Below are 22,923 nucleotides of genomic sequence, written 5' to 3' on the forward strand. Positions count from 1 at the left end.
ATTCAGTCACAGTGGGAACCCGACTTATTTACCCAAGCAAGTTAATGTACTGATCATTTCATCTATTCAGATATTAAAATGAATCATTGAACAAATGTGGAATTTAAATATCGATCTATGAGATCAAAAAGTAAACGTAGCCAGTAGCTATGTATTCTCCTTGGAAGCCACCTGTTAAGTTTTTCTGGAGTCAACTTTAGTCGGAAAACATTCCAAAAACTGTTAGAAAGGCCTCATCTGTCCATTCAAGGTTCCCCATAAAACATCAAGTCTGCAGTAACCACCAGCATCTGTGATTAGCATTACTGTGATCTGGTATGTCTTAGTGTTTGAGCAGCATACCTTTTAAAATACTTTTTATTTATGATTTCAATAAATGATTTAAACTAACATAAGCAGGTATGTAATTATTCCTGGTTTCAGACTCACTGATAAATACATGCAATGTGTTCCTTGCAATGATCTACCTCTCAGCAGGTAGATGGTATCTGCTGATAGTGTCACATCAGGGTGGAGAGATGAGCTCACCCACATTCCAGGGGAGCAGCACAGAGCTGCAGGCTTAAAGGAGGAGGCAGAGGGTGGGCAGCGCCCTCCACTGGCTGCTCATATAAAAGATGGATGTGTGAAGGTTGCTCCAGAACAACAACAATTGAAAAAAAAGTACATGGGGGAAGATGTTTGGCTACTATAGGTGTTTCTATCAGTTGGATCCTGTTGATACTTTCACATAAAAGAGACCGATGAGGTGAGCATGTGAATCAGATGAGGGGCAGAGTAAGTCTGATTCCAGGGTGCTAAGGCTGGCTACTAGGACACTGAACTTCACCTCCTGGTGGAGTCTGGTGAGGTTGAGAGATACTGGCTCGATATACAGTAGCAGGGATCACCTCAATCCATGGGTGGAATGAGCTCTGTCTAAAAGCGAAGCTGACGATTCACCGGTCAATCGATGTCTCTGCCCTGACCGTTGCTCACAAGCTCTGAATAATGACTGAAATAACAGAAATGAGTTTTCTCTGAAGGGTAGCTGTGTTTAGCTGTAGAGGTTGGGTGAGAAGTTGAGTCATTCAGGAGGAACTTCCTCACCCTGGCCATTTCCTCCAGCTGGATGGATGGATGGATGGATGGATGGATGGATGGATGGATGGATGGATGGATGGATGGATGGGGCAACTGCTGGCAGTGTGTTTGAAACTAGTTGCAAGACAACACTTGTGGAGGAGAGCTCAAAACTGTGAGTAATTCTCCCACGTTTGTGATTAAAAATAGATCCAAGAGAACAGTAAAATGCACATTGTTTTTAGGAGCATGTGCAAATAATACATATAATATGTGAGCATGGTGAAGTTATCACATGTATAGCTGTTGGTGGAGCTGAAGCATGTTTCCTCTGATGGACATGCAAGAGCTGACACCAGAAGTGTGTTACAAACCACATGTGTTTAAAAGCCTGTAAGAGTCATTTGTCATGCTACCTTTTCCAGTGTGGTTTGAAGCGCTCTCTTTTCACTCACAGCTGAAACACAAACTGCCTGTGTGCACAGAAACTGTTTGTTTACTCCATGACCTTTACATCTTTCAGATTTCTACTCTGTTTTGCTGCAGGCTGACAGCCATTGCTGCCCCTTCCTGTCACTGTGATACCTGTAGCACCCAAGGATGAGTCCAAACAGGAACCACAGGGTGTAGTCCACGACGTTTATTTTTATTATTTTGCACATCATATTAAAGTTTCATATAATCTACTAATAAATTGTGCTATAATGTCCTAGCTTAAGCTACCAAGCACTACACAGTCATGGGATTTATTGTCTCCTCTAGCCAGTACAGTCCTTACCCCATTGGTCCACGACACCCATTTAACCATTGAACTGTGTGACTTCAACAGATTCTTTCTATGTTTCTATCTGTGATAAAAGCCTGTACGTCTAACTCACTGTCAAAAAGAAAGCAGCTGCTGAGGGTAGCACAAGCAAAAAGGTCAGAAGTCATCCAGGATGTTATTTCACCCGGTAATTTGTTTTTTTAATGAAAATAAAGCTATGGAGAAAAGGTCAAAGGTCACCGAGTTATTCTCTGAAGACTCTCCACAGAGAAGGACACAGTAATCTGGACATTATCTGTGAAATTCAAGTTTTCTCCTCATTTTTTCCCCGTGTGTGTGTGTGTGTGTGTGTGTGTATACACTTACAGCTTTAGCAAACACTCCCATAAGTTCAGGGAACTGGTGTGTGAGCAGAGCCAGCATGGCAGTGAAGGAGCAGAGACCAGCTGTGAAGAGGATGAAGAAGGGCAGCTCCTTCTTCGGGTAGACCGACACCTCGTGAAACACTGCTTCCACGCAGGACGGACACACAGAAACACAATATTAGTTCAGAGTACGACATTTACACCTCTTACTCCTCAACACAACCTTCACTGGGGGCTGATTTGTTTATTTTCAAAATCAACTGTAACACTCTCTTGTGGTAGACATCCACCAGCATCTTCGAGGATCGCGTCAGTTCTCAGCACTAGATGCTTCATGACTAAGCTACCAAACGCTGCTTATTTTAAGTTTCAAAGGAGCTCATTAAGTGTCCTACGCTTCAACTTTATCCAAGACGTGGCAGCCCTGACACTAAAAATGAAATGTAGCTATATCAAATGTGCACATGTGGTTACGAACCCTTAAAAGGAGCAGACAGTATGGGCATGTACCAGTCAGACTTACAGTCCTCCCATCACATTACAATCGGTATCACAACTCTCCATGATGTTCTCAACCAAATCATGTTTTCTAAAAGCAAAGGTCATCTTTCTGGCTTTTACTGGGTAACTATCAACAAGATGGCAAATTTGAGGGCAGGTATTCTAAAGAAAAACAACGAAGGCAACCTTTTCTGTTGAGGAAGTTTAACAAGGTCAAACATCTCACAAAGTCTAACACATAGCATGCTGTCATGTTTGGCACAATGATTCACAATTTAATTTCTTATTTATGTTCAATTTTAATTAGCTGAAATAAACATGCATGTCTTTTCAGAGACACACACAGACCACTGTGCTGCTTCTCGTGGCTGTAGGCCAGCTCAATCAATGAAGGGTTTGTGAGTGAAGACAGACAAGCTTCTGGGCAGACATCAAGACAACACTCACAATCAACCTCCCACACACACACACACACACACACACTCTGTGAGCCAAATTCTCAAATTAAAGTGTAACTTTAAAAAAACAAAACAGCTTTTTCAGCACAGATGTTTGACATGAAGCATTTTTTTCTTCAAAGTTTACAAACTCCCAAAATTAATTAAAGGGATTTAAACACAGAAATTTACAACAAGTTCCCTAAAAATATATATATAATATAACATTTTTTGCCCTGACTGCATTACACAGTGTGCGCGTGCATGTCAGAGCGTCTCTTACTGGGTAGCAGCTCTCTGTCTGCCGTCTCTGTACAGATGGGGTAAGGATAGAACAGGTGACCCTTCTCCAGAGGATATGGGATCATTCTGAAAGCTACAAACACACAAAAACACAAACAATTAATAATTAACAACGAGCTCCAGAATCATTCGTGTTCAGAAATAATCACCACTAAAATTTTAATACTGTCAGTTTACAGTATTTGTGTGTTAGCATGTACTTACTGCCCTCCCAGGTGCAGTGCAGAAGGTTGAGTGCCCCCTCCACCCTTTTCCAGTGCTGTAGGTGGAAGAAGGCGTAGGCAATGGCCTCGCTGTCGCCTCTTTTCAGAATGTGTTCTGGAGGAAGAATCAGACTCTTCATCTCAAGCAGGTACTGATGGGAACAAGGAGCAGGAGGAGAGAGGAACAAAGGAAGACAAGGAGAGAGAACAAAGAAGACATCTGAATGAGAAAGAAAATGAATTAAAAGTATCTCAGCATATCCATGAATAAAGTTCAATACTCACATTCAGCCCACAACAAAGCATGACACAGTTACATTATTACAATTCAATGCACCAAGTGTGAACACCAAGCTGTTTGACTGGGGCCAGCATACTTCCTGCTCCAACATCATTCTGAGACGGGGGTTGCTACTAGCTTGTGTTTGCTGTGTGTTTACAGCACTGGATCCTCATTTATGACCTGGGATCACTTTACATGCACATTTATTTATTTTTTTCCCCAGTTATAACATAACACAAGGAACAACGTTTTACATGGACTTGGTCCACCTCTTTTAAGTGAATGTATAAATTAAAGCTCTGGCAGTAGCAAAGAGATCACAGCACCCACCAGAAGTGCCTCATAGGTGAACTACATTTGGACAAACTGTCAGTAAAGGAAGTCAATCCTGGAAGAGAAGATATGCTCAACATATCCCACTTTAAGATCCATCCCACCAAGCTTAACTTCTCATTATGTATTGCTTGAATTTGGTTCTTTCGTTTTTTATGCTGAATGTTGTTTTGTGTGACTCACACAGGGGCTACACATGTAAATGAGCAGTTCTGCTATGAGCTGGCATATTTACATCTTTCTTATCGACACATCTCTGTTTAACACAAACAATCTGCGTGCAAGTGTGTGTGTGGTAATCTCAACTCACTTTGGGGACATGAGGATTGAACTCGACCGCTCTGTGGATGGCTTCTACTGCGTTCATCTCTGCTGTGCTCAGCCCTCTCCTGGATGCGGCCTCTGGAGAGAACCTGCACGTGCACGCAGACGGTCGTGATTCTACATCATGAGGTTACTTTGATCCATACCTCTCATGAATAGATATAGTAACAAGCAAGAACCAACATTTTACGAAGTGTTAAAAACAAACTACATTTAAGCAGCTGCAGCATTTATTATACATGCCACACCCTGAACAATCAGGCAGAAAACTCACTTCTCACAGTAACAGCGCTCAAACCTTGGGGTGTCTCACTCTTTCTACATCATCGCTATTCTCTCATTGATACTGAGCACCTCCCTGGAGCCATTTTCAACCCTATCTTAAACTAAATAGCAGTACAGGAATGTCAGATCCCTGAAGAACTGTATGTGATGAAACGCAATACTCACTTGTCCGATACCGCCCTGGCTTTGAGCAAGGCTGCTGTGTAGCATATTGTTGCAGATTTAGGTAAGCTAATATCTGTGGAGGAGACAAAAAGACAGACAGAGACAGAAAGGACAGGGTGGAGTTTAATGAATGTGGTAAAAGTTTGGAATTACAGGTAACAGTTCGAGGGGAGGCCTGTATTTAAGAATACTGCAGATGCCCACAGGGGGTTGTGAATGAACTTAATGAGTTTGGGTTTCACGTGTGTTTTGTTATCATATCTTAGACTTTCTCTAAGTGTGATTTGCTCTCTTTTTCCAGTTGTGTCATATAAATATCTATAGACAGGAGTAAAAATGTAGTTTCAGAACATGCTGGGCATCCTCAGATAACCCCATGCATACTTCCTGTGTGCGTCTGTGCTCTAACGAAGGCAGAAAAATGATCTTATAAACAACACCTGGCCAAATGCCTGTAGATGGTGTAACACCTGCTTTACAGAATACATCTTAACAGATGCAATTTTTACTTGCAAATAATAATTACATTTTTGCCTGTATGGATTCGGCCCTGCTGTATAAGATATGTGGTCAGAAATGGCCCCGCTCTGGCATTTTAGTTGTTAAAATAACTCGGGCTGCTTGAGGAACAACAAACACTCGACAGGGAATGTGGCGTCTTTACTCGGCTACCTTCAAGTAACTAAATACAGCTTTGTTAGTACAGTTACTGAGCTGCTCACAGGTGGCTGAGTGTCGCTCACCGTCATACTTGGCCAGAACGGCCTGGACGTCGGCGTAGTTCTGGAGCTCTAGTAGCGACTCCAGCAGGTTTTCGTGGATGTTGAACATACTGAGGAGAGGGAACTCCTTCATTAACTGGAAAACACACAACTGTTGTTACATGTAATACCAGACAGGGGGAGACACATGCACAATCAGCAGACATGAGCTTTGGGTCATCACTGTATTACCTCAAAATACTCTGTGACTGTTTATAATGAACCCATTCAGAAATGAATGCACAACACTGTGTGTGTTTCGGTTTGTGTGGGTTTTCTTCTGGCAGGTTGTGTACTTACATCTCTCATCATTTTAACTGCTTCTCTTGTTCGGCCGAGCTTTCTGGAGCACATGGCCAGCCTCCTCTTTATATACACCAACACATTGGTGTCTCTTCCTGCAAAAACAGAACTTAGCTCAATCAGATCACGCTTACCGTCCTTTTTATTAAAATGCAACAGAGGCTGAGATGGACCAGGACTACCATTCATACTGTCGCTTGATTTTTACTGGCTTAGGAAAAGTGTTAAAGCATGGATTACACTCACTGTGCTGGGCTTCATATTGTGTACCATGATGTTGGAGCTGTTGGCTGCGGCGGTAGCAGCCCTCTCCAGCTTTTAGCGCCTGTTTAAATAACCGCTCAGCCTCCATGATGGTGGTGGCCTCCTCCTCTGCCAGCAAGATGTACGCTGTTGCACAGCTGTAGATGGGGATGAGAAGAAGTCAGGGAGTAATAACTAACCTGCTGCATAGCCTCTTATACACTCATTAATTCATTTACCGCCTCTCAGCGGGGTTCCTCGTTTGCCGACAAAGTGCAGCTTCTTTGAGACATAAAAATGCTCCTGAGCCTTGTGTGCTTGTCAGCAGCCTCTGACAGATCACTGATCAAAGAAGTTTTCCTCTGAGTCAACCTGCAGTCACGGCCTTGATACAAGCTGGGAGCAACATGTAGTGCTGACACAGTTCCTCTGCACTGTCTTGGTTGTCACAAATGCTCCTAAAAATAAACCTGAATTTCATGAAAAGAACTAAAGCTGCCTTCCTCTGAATGATGGAAGCACCCGGAAGGCCAGTCTGTGATGAGAAGCTTCAGATCCGCCCTTGACACCAACAAAACCTGAAGTTTACAGTTTTCCAATTTATTACAAACTGATGTGTGTGGACCTAAAAGCAACAGTAGTGTTTGGGACTTGGGGTCTGATTCATGTTTGTGAGCTACTTTTTTGGTAGAAGTTCATAGTATTAGTTTTGCAAAAGCATATTTGGTTGTACGGCATCTAGATGGGATTATGCAAATACTAAATATTAAAAGATACGATCAGCTCTTAGTTTTGATTTTCAGCTTCCTAACTGGAGTCAGCATAAAGCCATTATCAGTGATTACAAGTTAGAAAAATAAAAAATAAAAATGTATTTTTACATTTCATGGTTTGAGCTCGCAGGCCATTGTGTGCACACCAACACTATTGCTACTCATAATCCTTCTACTTCCTCCCTGCAACTTCATCCTCTTCCCCAAACTGAAATTCAAATTAAAGGGTCACAATTCTGGGCGGTGATCCAGAATCCAACACAGATGCTTGACTGAAAGTGGTCACAGTGAAACTTCCAGGGAGAGATGTATAAATAGCAGCCGCGCTGGAAGCATCACAGTGGTGCCCCAAGACACACTGCTGAAGAGAAGACTGGCCAAACTCAAATCAGATGTAGTACTTATGGTCTGCTCATTTGTTATTATTTTTTATATAAAGGTTCCTTTGATTTCATCTGGTATGTGCACAACATATGTTTGCAACAACCATCAGAAAAGCACCAGTTAAATACAGCTGGTCAAATTGACCAAACTCAATTTGATGATAAGAGATTTAATTTGGAAAATTCTTTTGACTAAATTTCTAGCTCTGACAAATATAGGTAAAATATCAAAAAGCCTTCTGAAGGAATGAAACTGAATTTGTCAAAGTCTTGTCATATGTTCCAAGGATGGCCTGATACATTTCCAACAGAGCAGCAGAGCACTGCAGTGCTAAAGATACCCTTCTCCTGCTGCTTTGTTGTTAAATGTATGTAATGTCTCTAACTGATTTCTTCTTTGTTGTGGTTGTATTTATTTAACACTGTCCACGGACATAAAATGAATTTCCAGAAGGATCATAAACTAAATCGAAAGAGAGCGGACCAACAGTCAAATCAGGGGAGATCGGGCTGTTGAGCCAATCCTGTTGTTGCAGTTGTAAAGTCAAGGTTAATGAGAGATTCAGTTTCATGGTGCTGATTGTGGTAACATGTAGGTTGCTGCTTTCTTTGCTAGACCGTATCCTGTTTTCAGTGCTGTGTGGATGAGATTAACATACTTATAATTTCTGGAATCAATACTGAGTTGTTAAAAAAATGTAATGTTCCTAAACTGTGTGCATCCACAGTAGAAATACAACTTGTGGAGAAAAAAACCCTTTTTGAGCGACTTATTAGATTTTACGAGTAATTCTACACATTCGTTTTGTTTTACTCTTTATTTTCCCTCTTCTGTCTTGTATGATTTCGTTTTATTTCTAGTGGTTTGCCTTTATCAGTCTATACTGTGTGCCATTCTTGTTTTGTTCTTTTTTAATGACTACTGATATACAGACCATGGCTCTCTCCAAATTCATTCAGACATGGATCTCAGAAAACTGCCTTAATATCTACCAAGAGGGCTGCAGAGTAGCTAGACTCTCTTTAGGATTATTAGAATTTGCTTTTATTAATACCTTCAACCCATGACATAATTTTAAACTCACTCTTCAAGCTCCAGAGCTTCATGTGCTGCAGAGATGCGAGCCTGTGGGTTCCTTTCTCTCCACGCCTTCTGCATGACTGCCACCACACAGAGAAACACATTAACATATTAATATGTCAAAGGGGTCACATTACGCCCTCCGCACTTAAATCAAATCACATGGTTATAAACACAGCATATGTATGAATGTGTGTTTGCTTACTGGCATCAGCAGGCCGGAGGTGGTCTGAGTCACAGGTGAAGAAGGTTTGATGATCTTGTGCTGACAGGTTCATGTCATAATATGTCAGCGGCTCTCGACCTGTTACCCAAGTATACCTGGACACCAGCACAGACAGAACGACACGCTTTAATAATAAGCTACTGACTGGCACATTTTTGACAAAACACAGAAAATGAATGACGCGTCTCTGCTAAAGCTCAAACAGAAAACAATTCTGATTGGCGGGTTTACAGCTGAAGAGAAAAACTGGATAATTACAACATGAGGAATCAAAAAGTGGGGGATGACTCAACAGAAGGAACACAGGCAAAGACATCAAAAAGATAACAAAAGAAGAATGGCACATAATAGAGACAGACAAAAAAGACAAAAATAAAATCACACAAAGGCACAAGAGAGAAAATAAAGACCAAAACAAATCTGATGACACTCAAGAGGCAGGAAAGTTGACACGAGAAAGACCTGAAAGACTGGAAAACCAAACAAGAGAAGACACAGATGAGAAAGAACGATGGAAAAGTCAGAGGAAAACTGACTCCAAGTGAGCTGGACTTCAGATGCAGGTTGCTTTGCTGTTGTCACTCACCGGTTATATTCGGCTCCGCGGAATAAATTCAGTGGATTTCTCCATACTTTACATTCTGCAGAAGGGAGACACAAAGAGCACAACAGTAGTGATGAGCGTCAAGGGCAAAGTTGGCACTGAGCTTACTCGGCACACTTCAAAGGGTTCGCCTGCGCATTCTGCCATCTCTACCCTGCAGCTCCATGACTGGCACGTGGATCTATGTGAGAGCATGGCTGACAGAGGAAAGGCCTTCTAACTCCTCAGTGACCAAACAGGTTCCTGCACAAACCTACACTGCTGGCAAGCCTGTGTTTGAGCTGATGGCACTGAACACATCGATGTTGGTACAGGGCTTAACTATATGGGTTTTTATAATATGTATGCACCAATAAGATGTGCGGCTTACAGTGCGCTGATATCAAACATCAACATGACAAGTGCTGCTCAACCAACTAAAAGAGCTCTGCGTGAGCTGAGACGTCCCCTCACTATGTCACTCAGGATTCAGTTTTGAGAAAATTATGAGAGCAAAAGTTTCAAATGTGCAGTAATCCCTGGAAGCCTAAAGCTCAGACTGCAGACTGACTGCTTCTGCCTACTTTTGGATCTTTATGATGTCAAGATATGAGAGGAGATATCACTAACATGGTCATCTCAAGCACAAACGCTTAAAAAGTAAAGAGAAAATGTCTTCTTTCACATAGTGGATGACCTGCACCAAGGCCCAGCAGAAGATAAATACAGATTATTTTGAATTTTGAGTTATGCAAAGCTCCTCTTGTAGAGTTTAAGAATAAAATAAATTAAGCTGGAAATCAGAATAAGGAGCTCACTTAAATTATTTGATTGCCTTTTTTAAAGAAGATGCATAAAATATCCATGAAAACCCAACACACATCGCAAAACTCATATTCTATTACTAACGACTTAAACAGAGAAAATGATTTCTTATGTGTTTATTCACTGATTTTTGTACTAACTGAATAACAAACTGTCCTGCCTAAACAAACAAAAGCCTCTCACTGACAATAAAACCGAATTTCAAAGTCAAATTAGAAATAAATCAATACTACGCGCACAAAATTCACGCTTTGCCACATTCAATTCCAGAACCATGACTAATCAATCACGGGTCTTCACTGAAAACCCATCTGTGACAAAGACAAATATTAAGCTGCGACATCCATCTCTGAATTGAGCTGAGAGATTTTCACAGAGCAGATTATTAGCCAGCAAACGGAGGATTAGTACACTTGAGCACACATAATCCTATTTCACTCAAAGTTGTTTGGCTGAAAACAAAAGCGGCTGCATCACGTCTCCACAAAGAGTTCAATGACCGAACGCTCGAAAACACGCCGTTAAACTGACTGGGTGAGCTCATTTAACCAAACTGTCACTGCAACTCGTATTTGGTTCTGATTCTTTAATAGACAGAGGCTGTCTGGACTAAAGCAGACTGGGACTCATGCTGCATTATGTATATGCTTATGTAGCATAAACGTTTTCCCTTATCACTGGCAAAGGAACCAAGGGAATTATTCAGCAGAGACATTTTCCTCTTTTGAAATGAAAGACTTCACAGACGAGCAAATATACATTCAACAGATTAACCAAGATCAAAGCATCACTAATGGAGAAGTCAAGACGCTCACACAGCTCACTCTGGCTGTGGAAGATGCTTCTAGACAAGCTTTAATTTCTTAGACTGCCTTGTACTGCTTGCAGTTCTAACAGTACATTTGTTTAAAGAATTGTATTTTTCCAGATCTTAATGCATCTACAAACAAATCCATTTTCTGCTGTTTTTCCAGGTTAGTGGAGCAGCAGTCTAAGCAGATGCATCCAGGCATCCCTCTCCTCCACCCCGCTCTTTCAGTGGGAGACCGAGTCACCTTTTTGCAATCTTTTTCTATAAGCAGATCACAAATGTAGCTCTTACCAGACACACTTTGCCGACTGGAGTCAGCCTCCCCATTACTGGCGTTTGAGTTACTGGGAGAGCTGCTGTCCACTCCTCCCAGCAGGGGGCGCAGGTGGCTCACAGACACCTGCTCTATGAAGGAGGTCCCATATTTTCTGAAATACCACCACTCGAAGATCTGAAAGAAAGAAAGACAGAAAGAAACACATTCACTTAACTGCTCATTCAATGAAGATGATACATTCAAGTGTTCACATTTTTTGTGCACATTCTTCTTAAATTAGCACCTCTTAAAATAATTCTCTCTTTAACCTGCTTAAAATGGGAGTAAATCTACTTTCAATGCCAGCCACACGATTTTTAATCAGAACAAAGTAAAGACAATTACTAGCTAGTAAAGCTGAGACCTCCAGCAGCTAGCTCAAGTAGTCGCTATTCTCCATCTGTTTTAACACATCTTTATTACAGTAATCTGAGTGTGGGCTGATTAACACTGTATCAATGGGAGTTAAGCTTGTGCCACAGAGGCCCCGGGTATACTTCACCAATTATCACCTTAGGCCAAAGGAGAGGATCCAATCAGTGAAACCTGCTCTTTGATTGGATGGAATTTAGCAGACAAAACATGGAACTCAATAATAAAATAAATTAAAAAAAAATAACATCGATTGGAAAATTTAAATTTAACTTGAGTAGTGATTCTGTACACACAGTTGTGTTCCAGTGACTAACGACCAACTCAGTTTAGATCATTCAAAATAACTCAAACAAGTGCCTGAAGGCATTTCCATATGGTGAGATTTGCTTCTAGAAGGACTTTTAATATCTAAACGTGATTATTTTACGAGTTGTACAGACTGCCGACTGCTAAAGCTGATGTACTGTGGAGCCTCTGCTTGAAGGAGGAAATGACTAATTTTGATGGGGCTCCTACAGGAATCTTGGAAAACGAGCAAATTGGAACATCTCTCCCACTTACAGAGAAACGAACACTATTGCTTCGATGAAACCAACTGGCGTCCACATTTCTAAATAATTTCACAGAGCATGTGCAGAGCTCAACACCATTTCCAAGCAGCCTACGCACACTGGCCAATCGCCCGCAGGGGAAGAGAGAGGGAGTTAATTAAGAGAGGGGCTATTTTAAACTGCGCACCAACCACTGTTACACAGTTTGCCGTCTCTGTGAAGAACCTGAAAAAGAAATGAAATACTTGGAGCGTCTTTTGTTTAATGCACAGCAATAGAGAGTTCTATTCTTATCTTTTTCCACATCCCAAACAAAACAACCCAGCACGTGTTCTCGGTAATTTAAAAAGCACAAAAACATTCAGTGTGTTGCATTCTGATGCACCAGGCAGCAGAATAAACACTGATAGTGCAGGGAGATAATCTCATGGAGGACCAAATGAGGTTTGATATCCTTTCATTTCAGCTTTATATGACCTGTGAATGTGTGATTAAAGCCCTAACAAATTATATCCCAGGCTCAAAATCACCAGGGGGCCACCTCTGAAAATTAATTTTCTCCTTTTAACATGGAAGAGAATGTCAAGTAAAAGCACACAGTGATTAAGTTAGATTCATCAAGGATGTGATTTTTGCTTAAAAAAAATAGATCCATTTAACAGCAGGAGGTTTCAACACCATTTATATTTGATATTTGTATGCTTAAGTATAAACAGGGCAGCCAACTTAAACATTCACACTTTGCAAATAAAAATTACTGCTTTATTTATAATAAATTTAAACCAGTATCAGCTTCAACAATCAACAAATATAAAGAATGAAGCACATCTTACCAATATGAGTCCTGATATGAGGGAGGAAGTACCTGTCAGGGCCACGTAGAACTTGGGCGTCAGGGTGTTGAGAAACATGCTTACTACAAGGAAGACACAGAAAGAATAAAGACAGATTAAAAAAAGGCCTCCTCTACATCACAGGGGAGGTACTTTTGAAAATATATCTTTGAAATGTTGAATATTCATGAAAAATAGGTCATGTCTATAGAGAAGAAGAATAAAGACGGTAAAGACAGACATTAAAAAGACTCAGACATTTATGGTTCCAGCACATGTCATCCACATGCGATGTTTGGCATTTCCCAGAGAACCCTGCTGCTCACACTTGAAATTACACAACACTATGAAACCCAGGTAGAGTTTAACTTCAGGGAAACGGAAACAAAACTGAGCTCAACTGACAGCCTTAACAGAAATACCATATTTTGAAGCATTTTGCAAAGCTTTGCCACGAAAATGTTATTTATAGCACAAAAATGGAACCCTGGATGATGTCTAAATAACTGTTAACAAGGTTAATATAGTAGAAACAGAGATCGATTTTCTCGTGTGGTCATAAACTCTGGCTATAGATTCTTAAAGCCTACATTTTAGTCACACTGACAGAGCTGATTATAGGTTGAGATTCTAGCGAGAGTGCACTGCTGGAAGCAGTCCAAGTGGATTTATTTCAAAGTGAATAGTTATAAATTTTTTACAGATTAAAAATGCTGTACAGTTTACAAAGCTAAGCCTTTACAAATCAAATGACATTCCTCCATTTACTATAAAGAAACTGTCAGAGGTGCATACAGAAGCCTTCATTTATCCAATATTTATTTTTAGTGCCTGGGAAATGCCTCTACTCTGAATCGCGACATTTAAAAGCAAAAAATAAATAAAATCAATCAGTGTTTGCTCTTATTCCACTATCACACAGAGCCCTTCACACAGCGATGGCCTGAAACAACCTGAAATATTTTACTAAAATTTGCAGTTGAAGCATCTGTGGATGCTCCAATTACTGTGATTAAATATGGGAAAGTTCAGTTCAGTTCAGTTCATTTTTATTTCAAACATTTTAAACATGTGCCTTCACAATCATTACAAAATATCATTCCATTATTTGTTTGAAAAGGAGTAGGCTGAAGTATTTACTTATTTGTCCCTACCCCCTCAAAAGGGGAATGGCTAGAACCGCATGCACCATAGTTTTGTACTAGCAGCAGATTTGGAAGGAATCTTCAACTACCTTACCGAAAAGATCAGCAGCATGACCTCTGTGCAACTTCAAATGCCTGATGATCTTCTCTGATTCTTTTAAATGTTTGGCCAGAACACTGACTCGAGAAAGCAACAGAGAGCTGTCTGCAGAGCTCAGAAAGAAGCATCTACATTAAAATGGTAAAGGCTATTATGTTATTCTTACAAATATAAGGTTCATGGGACTGCAGTCAACCTCCTATGATGTGGAAATGGAAAGAAACCATCCAAAACCATTCAAGCTGAACTCCAAGGTCAACATACGTCATTTCTGATCACACCATCCATCACATTTTAAACTACACTTGGTCTCCACTACTGACAGAAAAGACACAAGAGCAAAATGCATGTTGACAAGCCCCAAAGTCCTTTGGACTGATGACACAAAACTGGAGCTTTTTGGCCACTCAGATCAGTTCTATGTTTACAGGTGGAAAAATGATGCTTTAAAAGAAAATAACACCTCACTGTTGAAAGGGCTGGGGGTGGTGGGTTTGGGGCATCTGGCACAGTGAACCTGTGCAGGGCACAACGAACGGCCAAGGCTACCAAGGTGAAAAATACTGCAATGGGATAATGGTCCAAAACCAAAAAAGCTAACAGCACTCAAGAAAGGCTGAGAAATAAACACTGGACTATTCTTAAATGGCCCTCCACGAGTGTGGAGACACTGTCCCTCAAAAGAGCACTTGACAGTTACTCAGGAAGAGTGAGCCGTGTGAGCAAATGCAGACGAGTCATTGTGAAATACAGAGATCATTGTACTGGAGATCACTGTGGTCTGATTTGTGGAAGGGTATCAACAGCTTTGTCCATGTCTGTATATTTGGGGTGCACTGTATACAGTAAGTCATTTCAGATTCACTGTGTGTAGCACTGATTTTCAGACACAGTTTCGTTCACATAAATCCCTCAGTCAGTCCACAAACAAGTGTTAGCAGCCATCAAGCAAAACAACACACCCTGATTACGGTTTAACAAGACGATGGCCACACTGCCTGAATCCTGATAGCCTCCAGTAATATTAGTTTGTTTTTAACTATAGTTAAAAACTATAGTTTAACTATAGTTAAAAACGAACTAACAAAAACCAACTAAATTTTGTTCTTACTCTTATGTCTACAAATCTTTTCTAGCCTCTTCTCTCATGAAATGACAGCTCAATGGGATAAGAAGGCTCGATTTAAAAAGAAAAAATTGAAGAAGAGAAACATTAGAAAGCAATATTTAATCATGTGTTTCGCCTGTATCTTACAGCACAGCTTTCCACCATCAAACTGACTGCACATAAAAACTAAACTAACCATTACAGATGTACCACTTTAGGATTGGGCTCAAAGAAACAGTGTGTTTTGTGCTGCAGATTTCAGCTGAGCCACTCTTGATGCCTCTGCGCTCTGTCTGAAACTTTGCTTTTACTGGTGTTTGAATTGAAACTTCAAAATGACAACACAAATTTTGTTCTTTGAAAATAGATGTTGTCTCATGGGCAAATGGGAGGTCTCACAACTCCGCTGAAACCATCTACCTTCAGTATAAACTTTTCTTTCTGGTGTGTTCTGTGTTAGCTTGTTAGTTTGCAGGTGCTGTCGAGTGTAACCGCAAAAATGGAACCAAATATAGAACCTAAAGGGAAAAGCAAGCTGAATTTTAAATTTTAAAGGGTTAGGATTGGTCAACGAAAAACCCTAAGAGTCCTCTGCCTTCTGTTTGCAATTTTGTTCTGAGAACGGTGTTACAGTACAAAAGCGACAGCTGGTATTGTGAACTGCGACATTTCTACTCACTCATAATCCTTAATTATTTTCACTGGGCCTTCGTTTAGCTCTTCAGGTCATCCACAGGCTAAAACAACCCTTTTAGCTCCAATCCCTTAATAAGCTACCTTGAATTTAAGGCAGCTTCCGTTTTATATGCTGCCCCTCACAAACAAAAGACAAACACAAGGTAGGAGGACCTCCATACTTCAGATGATCATATCAAGTTTCTACACAGACTGTCAGAAACTGAGCAATTACTGCAGACTGAAGCTTGGGCTCCTGGATCTTGGAGAATACTTGTACTGAACTCATTATTTCTGGCCATGTTTAATATGAGCTTCCACCATTGTAATGGTTTATATATGACAGCGCAGAGAAAAATAAAAAGGCAAATTTGAGCTGGATCATTGCAAAAATGAACTCAATGGAAAAAAAATATTGAACTATTTAAGGAAATAAGTGCTAACTGGGTGATGCTCACAAAATGGTAGCGAGTTAACACCCCTTAATTAAAAATCTAGCACCTTTAATTAAGGAGCAAAAAAGCCAGAGGCCTCAGCTATGTGTGAAAAAGGTTTTTTTGGTTAAAAATTAAATCCAAGAAAAGGAAACAGCACTAGCCTCAAGCCAACGTTTCAGACATAAAATAATGATTCACTACGGAGTGGCTGAGGATTGTAGGTAAAGTCTTTCCACACAATCAGCTGCTGACTTGCTCTTTGTACAGCCACTCTGCACGCATACTGAAGTTGATGATTAAACAACATAACAGAAGAATAAAAAAAATAAAAAAAACCATATCTCAATTATTCTGTTTGATACTGCGATCATGGATACTCATAGAATTTGGAAAAATTGTGCACAACTTAAGAAAAGATTGTCATTTAATTATTTATTTCCACAAACTTGCATAATGATAAATGATAAATCACTCCCTGCCGCAGCCTGGCAGGGAGTGATCGTGGACTTTAGCTAAAACTAAAGGGAAATGGCAAAACCCGGGGACTTACTACAAAACAAAAATTATTTAAAGATCGATCACCATGTTGATTATCTGTAAATAGTTGGTAGAAGTCAAGGCTGTAATTAAACACTGAATGGCAAATTTTCCAATACCATCCTGTTTTCTGGCGACAAAGCAGGACATCTCCCTCGTGCATTTGGTGTAAAGTTTAGAGATCTTATTAGCTGACGTAAACAATGCCATACTGGCAAGGTACTGTATTTTGGTTGGGTTGTCATGTTAATTTCCTGTGAATCACACGGAGGATAAGAAAGGCGGACAAAAGATTCAGAAACCCAGCCTCATTTGCACTCAGAAACACACACGTGCATAAATTAAGTGCAGCTGGACAGCTATTCATTGCAGTGAAGTGGAGGCTCTCATCCCAGCAGAGAAGCTCTTTCAGTTAGGTCTATGGAAAAACAGGCTTAGCAGCTGCTGTAAGTCTGCAGTGTCTGGTCTCTCAACCACTGCTGTCTGGCTGGAAAAGCATTTTTCATCCAGCCAATAAATCTAGCCATAACTAATATACAGTGTTAGTATATTCATAATCCAAATGTCACACATTCAAACTCCCAAAACAATTAAAGCTTGACATCAGAATACAACATTTATTTATCCCTGTTTTACATCATTCTGGATTTGGATTTATTGGCTGTCAGAAACGTGAAATGGTTTTTGTTACCGGTAACTAAAGGGTAGATCTATTTTTAGTTTGTACAAAAACTCCCCAACTTTTCATAAACAGTAAAAACATATATAGTTCATATCGTCTAAAGGGCTTTAAGTGGCCTAGAAAAGCATTATGTAAATGCTGGTATATTTTGATTTACCAAAGTCTAAAATGATGAGATCAGTGCATTTACAAGTAATCCTAAGTGTGCACTCTGTAAGGGAGCAGATAAGAGTCAGAGTCCACGACCACCTGCTGTTTAACCTTTTAGTTTGTGAGGGGCGGCGAATCACAAGAAGTTCATTTAAAGGGAAAGGTGCTGAAACAACTTATTTCAGACAGAGGATGACCTGAGGGTTATAGGAAGCTGCTGTAGTCAAGTCAAAGAACAAAAAGCTGAGACAGAAAAGAGCTTTTACTCCTCAGAAAATGTAAGAGTTATTGTGACACTGATTTCAGCTACACAGCAAAATCTCCAGTGTTAAATTAACACTAGAGTGTCTATATGGGTCCACACCTCTGAGTGTTAAATACAACACTGTTGAGTGTTAACCTAGTCAGTTTTGAAGATTAACAATGGCTAACACTGAGCAGTGCTGATTTTCTAACACTGGAAAATAACTAAAAATGTGAGAAATATTCCAGTGTTAGAAAATCAGCACTGCTCAGTGTTAGCCATTGTTAATCTTCAAAACTGACTAGGTTAACACTCAACAGTGTTGTATTTAACACTCAGAGGTGTGGACCCATATAGACACTCTCTAGTGTTAATTTAACACTGGAGATTTTGCTGTGTAGCCAGACTCACATTGCCTCTGTTTTAACAGCTATTTAATTTGATATGCAGAACAAGGTTCTCTCATTTACATGGCTCTGCAACTAACTACAATCATGAAGCTTGACTGAAATCATGCTTAGTTCACCAGTCCATGCGCTCCACATCCTGCTGGGAGTAAGCGCTACATTATTCCAAATTCATGTTACTGAATTGAATTTACAATGAAAAATGGCTTTGAGAACCTACCATGTTTGACAAACTTTATTAATCATCAAAATCCTGCATACTTAAACTAATGGTTCAATCTAACGTCAATGTGAGGAGACAATTCTTCCACACACTAATTTTATTTGTTACATTGCCATGACCCAACCTGGTGACACTTCATGCTCTAACTGCACTTTCCTTTAGCCTCGTTGGCTGCTACAATTACTACCAAGAGTTAATACTAGCCAGAAAATAGCGAGAGAGTCGGGTTTGAGAGTAAGAAGATGAATTGGAGGGACAAATTCTATCAGGCAGATTCAGAACTAAATGTCACTGGAGACAACAAAAGATGTGACCTTTACTGAAGAGGGGGGACAGTCGGCAGACTGCTGGCCTGACTTGAATGATAAAAGACACGACGTGAGACACACGTGAACACGCCTATTCAGACATACACGCAGTCTTCTATCTCATATACGCACATACACAAAGTGTGTCCATCAGTTACAAGAAAAGAAAAAGTAAGACGTCAGTTAATTTGTGTTTTAAATAAAAATCACTGATCCTTTTTGAAGGATGATAATAAAGAACCACTTCCAAATGGTCAAATACATTATAAGCCTCCAAGTTTGATGAGCACTGTTCATCAAAGTGCAGCTTTTGCAGCACCTTAATCTCATGCAAATATTTTTGTTCTCTCCATAGTGGTTTGTCTGTAGCCAAACAAGTTACCATTTATTTAAGTTAATGAAATGTTTCATTTTTTTAATTGATCCAGATCCAGGAAGTAGGAGGTATTACATCTCAGATCACCTTTACTTTCTGTGCTCCAAGTGAACTATAAAAATCATAATGTACACTACACAGTCTGATCATGACATCAATAAGGAAATTGATTCAGATCGGCGCATGCAATCTTATCAATATTCTGTCCTTTTAAAATACTTTCAAAACAGCATGGCTGACCCCTGTGTCGACAGATAGCTCTAATCCCATTCTGATTCTTTGAGTAATGCATTTATTTATGACATACAACATACACTGCACTAGGGATTTTAATTTCAACAATATCTTTTCTTCCAATAATTTTTAAAGCAATATCAAGATAAAACTGTCATGTTTTTAATGTATTTTTGTGTACAAAGCTCTCAAGTTGTCTTCTCTTATCTTTGCATCATAAATCAAGAACTCCTATTTCCTCTACAATGCTGGCTCTTTTCTCAAAGACGCAATTTAGTTCAGCTTGATGACAAAAAGAACTTTTGGTCAACAAAAATACTCCAGTAAAAGTTGAAGTATTGAAGCAACTTTACTCAAGTAAAAGTGAAAACATACAGGATTTACACAACTGAATTTAACAAGACGTTTTGTAAGCCGTCCTGGCTGCTGTCCATCCCCTACACTGACACTATACTGTTTATACTGTCTTTAACTAGACGGTATACAGTTGGTATAAAGGTGGAATTCAGTGAATGAGTCTGAGCATCATCAGCTTAAATTCAAGTTCATTTCTGCTACACTTGACATAGCCTAGCATAACCATGAGGACCACACCCACTGTGCATCAGTCCAAGACAATGCTTCAAACTCACCACAGTATGACAAGCTGTGCAATCCAGCACTAAACTACCCAGTAGTTTTGACATTTGAGTAACGCAAAGTTAGTATAGCTTACTTTGTTTACAGGACATTTCACAATATTGAAAATACATCATACAAACTTCACTGTTCAGTCCTTTAAATCTAACCTTGCTTCTCACTCCCCTGTCCTGTCTAACGTCTTACATCGTTTGTCTTTGTGACTAAAGTTAGCTTGAATTCTTTTCTCTCCCTGAAACATACAGCTCCACACCTTCACACAACACAGCGTGCAACAAGCTTTGTTGAGCTGATTGAAATGTTAACTTAAAAAAGCACTATTTAGGTTCTGAAGTACTTAAACCACAACCTAGAGTAACGAGCCTGTTTGTAGAAGTAAGTAGAAATCAATTTTTAATATGTAGAAGTAGAAAGTACAGCTTTTTGTGTAAAAATGTAGGAAGTAAAAGTAAAAAGTTATCTGTGGTATAATAAGTAGAGAACAGATACCTGAAAAATTCTATGTAAATGCAATAGCATTGTATTTGTACTCTGGTCAAAAAGATCTTAAATCACCAGCTATTTCATCAGGTACACCTTGCTAATATTAGATGGACGCCCCTTTTTGTAAATGAATAAAGAAGTGGCAAGTTTCTTGGGGACAAGCTTTACTGCTCACATATGGAGCTGAACTGTATCCTACGAGTTTCTTCTTTCATGTTGTTGAACTGCTGATTACATTTAAAACGTTTAAAGAGCTTGGAAGGGGTTAAGACGCACAAATGCATATTGGATTAGCACTGGGAATAAAAAAGCAATACAGACACATTTTCAGATAGTTTAGTTGACTTAATCTAAAAACAGAGCTGTAACTTTCAGCACTGGGAATAGGTTGCTGTAACAGGGTGATGGCTGTGCTTAAAGACGTGCATTAATCTCGTGTTTTCTTGTAAGAAGCAGTTTGCGGGTGGCATGAGACAAAGCTAGGAGGGTCTTGGAGGCTGCCTGCATCCCAATGTATGTTGTAAGTCACTGCAGCTCAGCTGTTCATGCTTGAAATGCTAGTTGGCAGTGCTGATTAGGCAGGGCCTCATAGCCTGGCTCATATTGCAGGCCCTTGCTGATTGGGAAGGAGAGCCTGTCTTGGTCCGACTACCTCTGCTGACCTTTTACTAAGATGGACATCTCTCACCGCAGCAAAAGTGCATGTGTAACAGGGTCCATGGTTTTGAGATTTTGGCTTTACCTTCGTGTAAATGTGCAGGGTTGACAACATGCCTTTAATGCAGAAAAAAAAATTCCAGGCTATATGAATAGCTCAGAGCTTATTTAGTGTTATTTCTAACAAGGCTCTGTTACTTATTGCCAAGAGAAATGTTCACAGTAGCTACCATTTGTGCACACATGTTAGATTATTATCAGCACTGAAAAATTAATGATCTTCAAACTTAAGAACTGTGTTAACCGAGGACAGAGACAGTTAAAGTAACTCATCTAAACATACGAGGAATTTATTTTGGGTATCTATGGAAACAGTTGAAACAAAGAACGTAGAGCCAAACTGGTACTTTTCCCTTGCGCGGAAAAAAGATCTAACAGCTAAGTCTCTATTAATCAGAAGACAGACTGTATCCATATTTGTATTGTATAATGCTCAACATCCAAACATAAATATAGAACCTGTTCCAGGACAAAAACTGAGAGTCTTCTGCAATTAACTCATTCACTGCCAGCCATTGGCAGTGAATGAGTTAAACCCATTGACTCATTCACTGCAATTGACGGCTATAGACGTCAATGGCAGTGAATGAGTTAAGGTGCCACTTAAACACAGCAGCCCAAAAATATTCATCTAATTTACAAGTGTGTAATCATAATATCAAAAAAGCCAATAATTTTAAATCAGAGAAAGCATAATTTACACAAAGACTAGAAAGTAAAACAATAAAAACTTCCAGAGAGATGCCAGCAGAAAATCTGCTTTTTAAGTGTCTTTTTAAGCACCTAGAAGATCATTGTTTTACAAGATTTGTTATCTTCATTTAAAAAAAGATTTAAAATAAAATGCAACATACAAAACTGCTTTGGGGAGGCCTTAAATGCATTGGCATTAACATTGCGTTCCGTTCATGTCAATAAAGCAACTGGAAAAAAAGAGAATAACTGATGGACAAGGCAATTGCTGTTGTAATCTTACAACAACTGGGATTTTGTGCAGGAGCTTTGTAGATGCTGATACAATCAAAATAACCCTTCTTCCCCATTTAAAATATCTTTTTTAATATCATTAGAGAATAAAAGCAATACATGAAAAACAAGCACAGGTGGCAGAAAGAAAAAACACACAAAAGCAAAAAACACCAAACAAGGCTTATTAAGCCATCCACAACAGGCCACTTTGTAAACACAGATATCAGCAACAGCTCGCATATTCCTAACACACAAGCACACACAGATACACAACTAAAACATAACACACACACACACAAAATCAGCAGGCCTTCACCCACGCGCTGAGCAAACAGTCCACTTCATGAATATCAATACGAAATGTACAGGACCACCTGCTATACAATATAAAGGCCGTG

General features: G+C 39.7%; 1 protein-coding gene across 5 annotated transcripts in view; it reads right to left on the minus strand.

Annotated features, from left to right (window-relative positions):
* Positions 1-22,923, minus strand: part of LOC102209722 (suppressor of tumorigenicity 7 protein homolog) — a 56,941-nt gene that overhangs the window by 1,713 nt on the left and 32,305 nt on the right. For 2 of the 5 annotated variants that reach the window (XM_013915422.1, XM_013915424.1), the window contains 13 exons: positions 13,092-13,174; positions 11,308-11,467; positions 9,384-9,438; positions 8,777-8,892; positions 8,576-8,651; positions 6,338-6,492; positions 6,089-6,186; positions 5,771-5,900; positions 5,028-5,100; positions 4,564-4,666; positions 3,639-3,789; positions 3,415-3,507; positions 2,195-2,337 (listed from right to left, as the gene is read on the minus strand). In XM_013915422.1, the coding sequence (XP_013770876.1) occupies positions 2,195-2,337; positions 3,415-3,507; positions 3,639-3,789; positions 4,564-4,666; positions 5,028-5,100; positions 5,771-5,900; positions 6,089-6,186; positions 6,338-6,492; positions 8,576-8,651; positions 8,777-8,892; positions 9,384-9,438; positions 11,308-11,467; positions 13,092-13,174 (1,436 nt within the window). The remainder of the gene's footprint in view (positions 1-2,194; positions 2,338-3,414; positions 3,508-3,638; positions 3,790-4,563; positions 4,667-5,027; positions 5,101-5,770; positions 5,901-6,088; positions 6,187-6,337; positions 6,493-8,575; positions 8,652-8,776; positions 8,893-9,383; positions 9,439-11,307; positions 11,468-13,091; positions 13,175-22,923) is intronic. The other 3 variants (XM_013915423.1, XM_005751139.2, XM_005751140.2) reach the window with 3 other exon arrangements.

The sequence above is a fragment of the Pundamilia nyererei genome, unplaced genomic scaffold (genome assembly GCF_000239375.1).
Source record: "Pundamilia nyererei isolate P.nyererei 1_Seehausen unplaced genomic scaffold, PunNye1.0 scaffold00301, whole genome shotgun sequence".
Taxonomy (NCBI): domain Eukaryota; kingdom Metazoa; phylum Chordata; class Actinopteri; order Cichliformes; family Cichlidae; genus Pundamilia; species Pundamilia nyererei.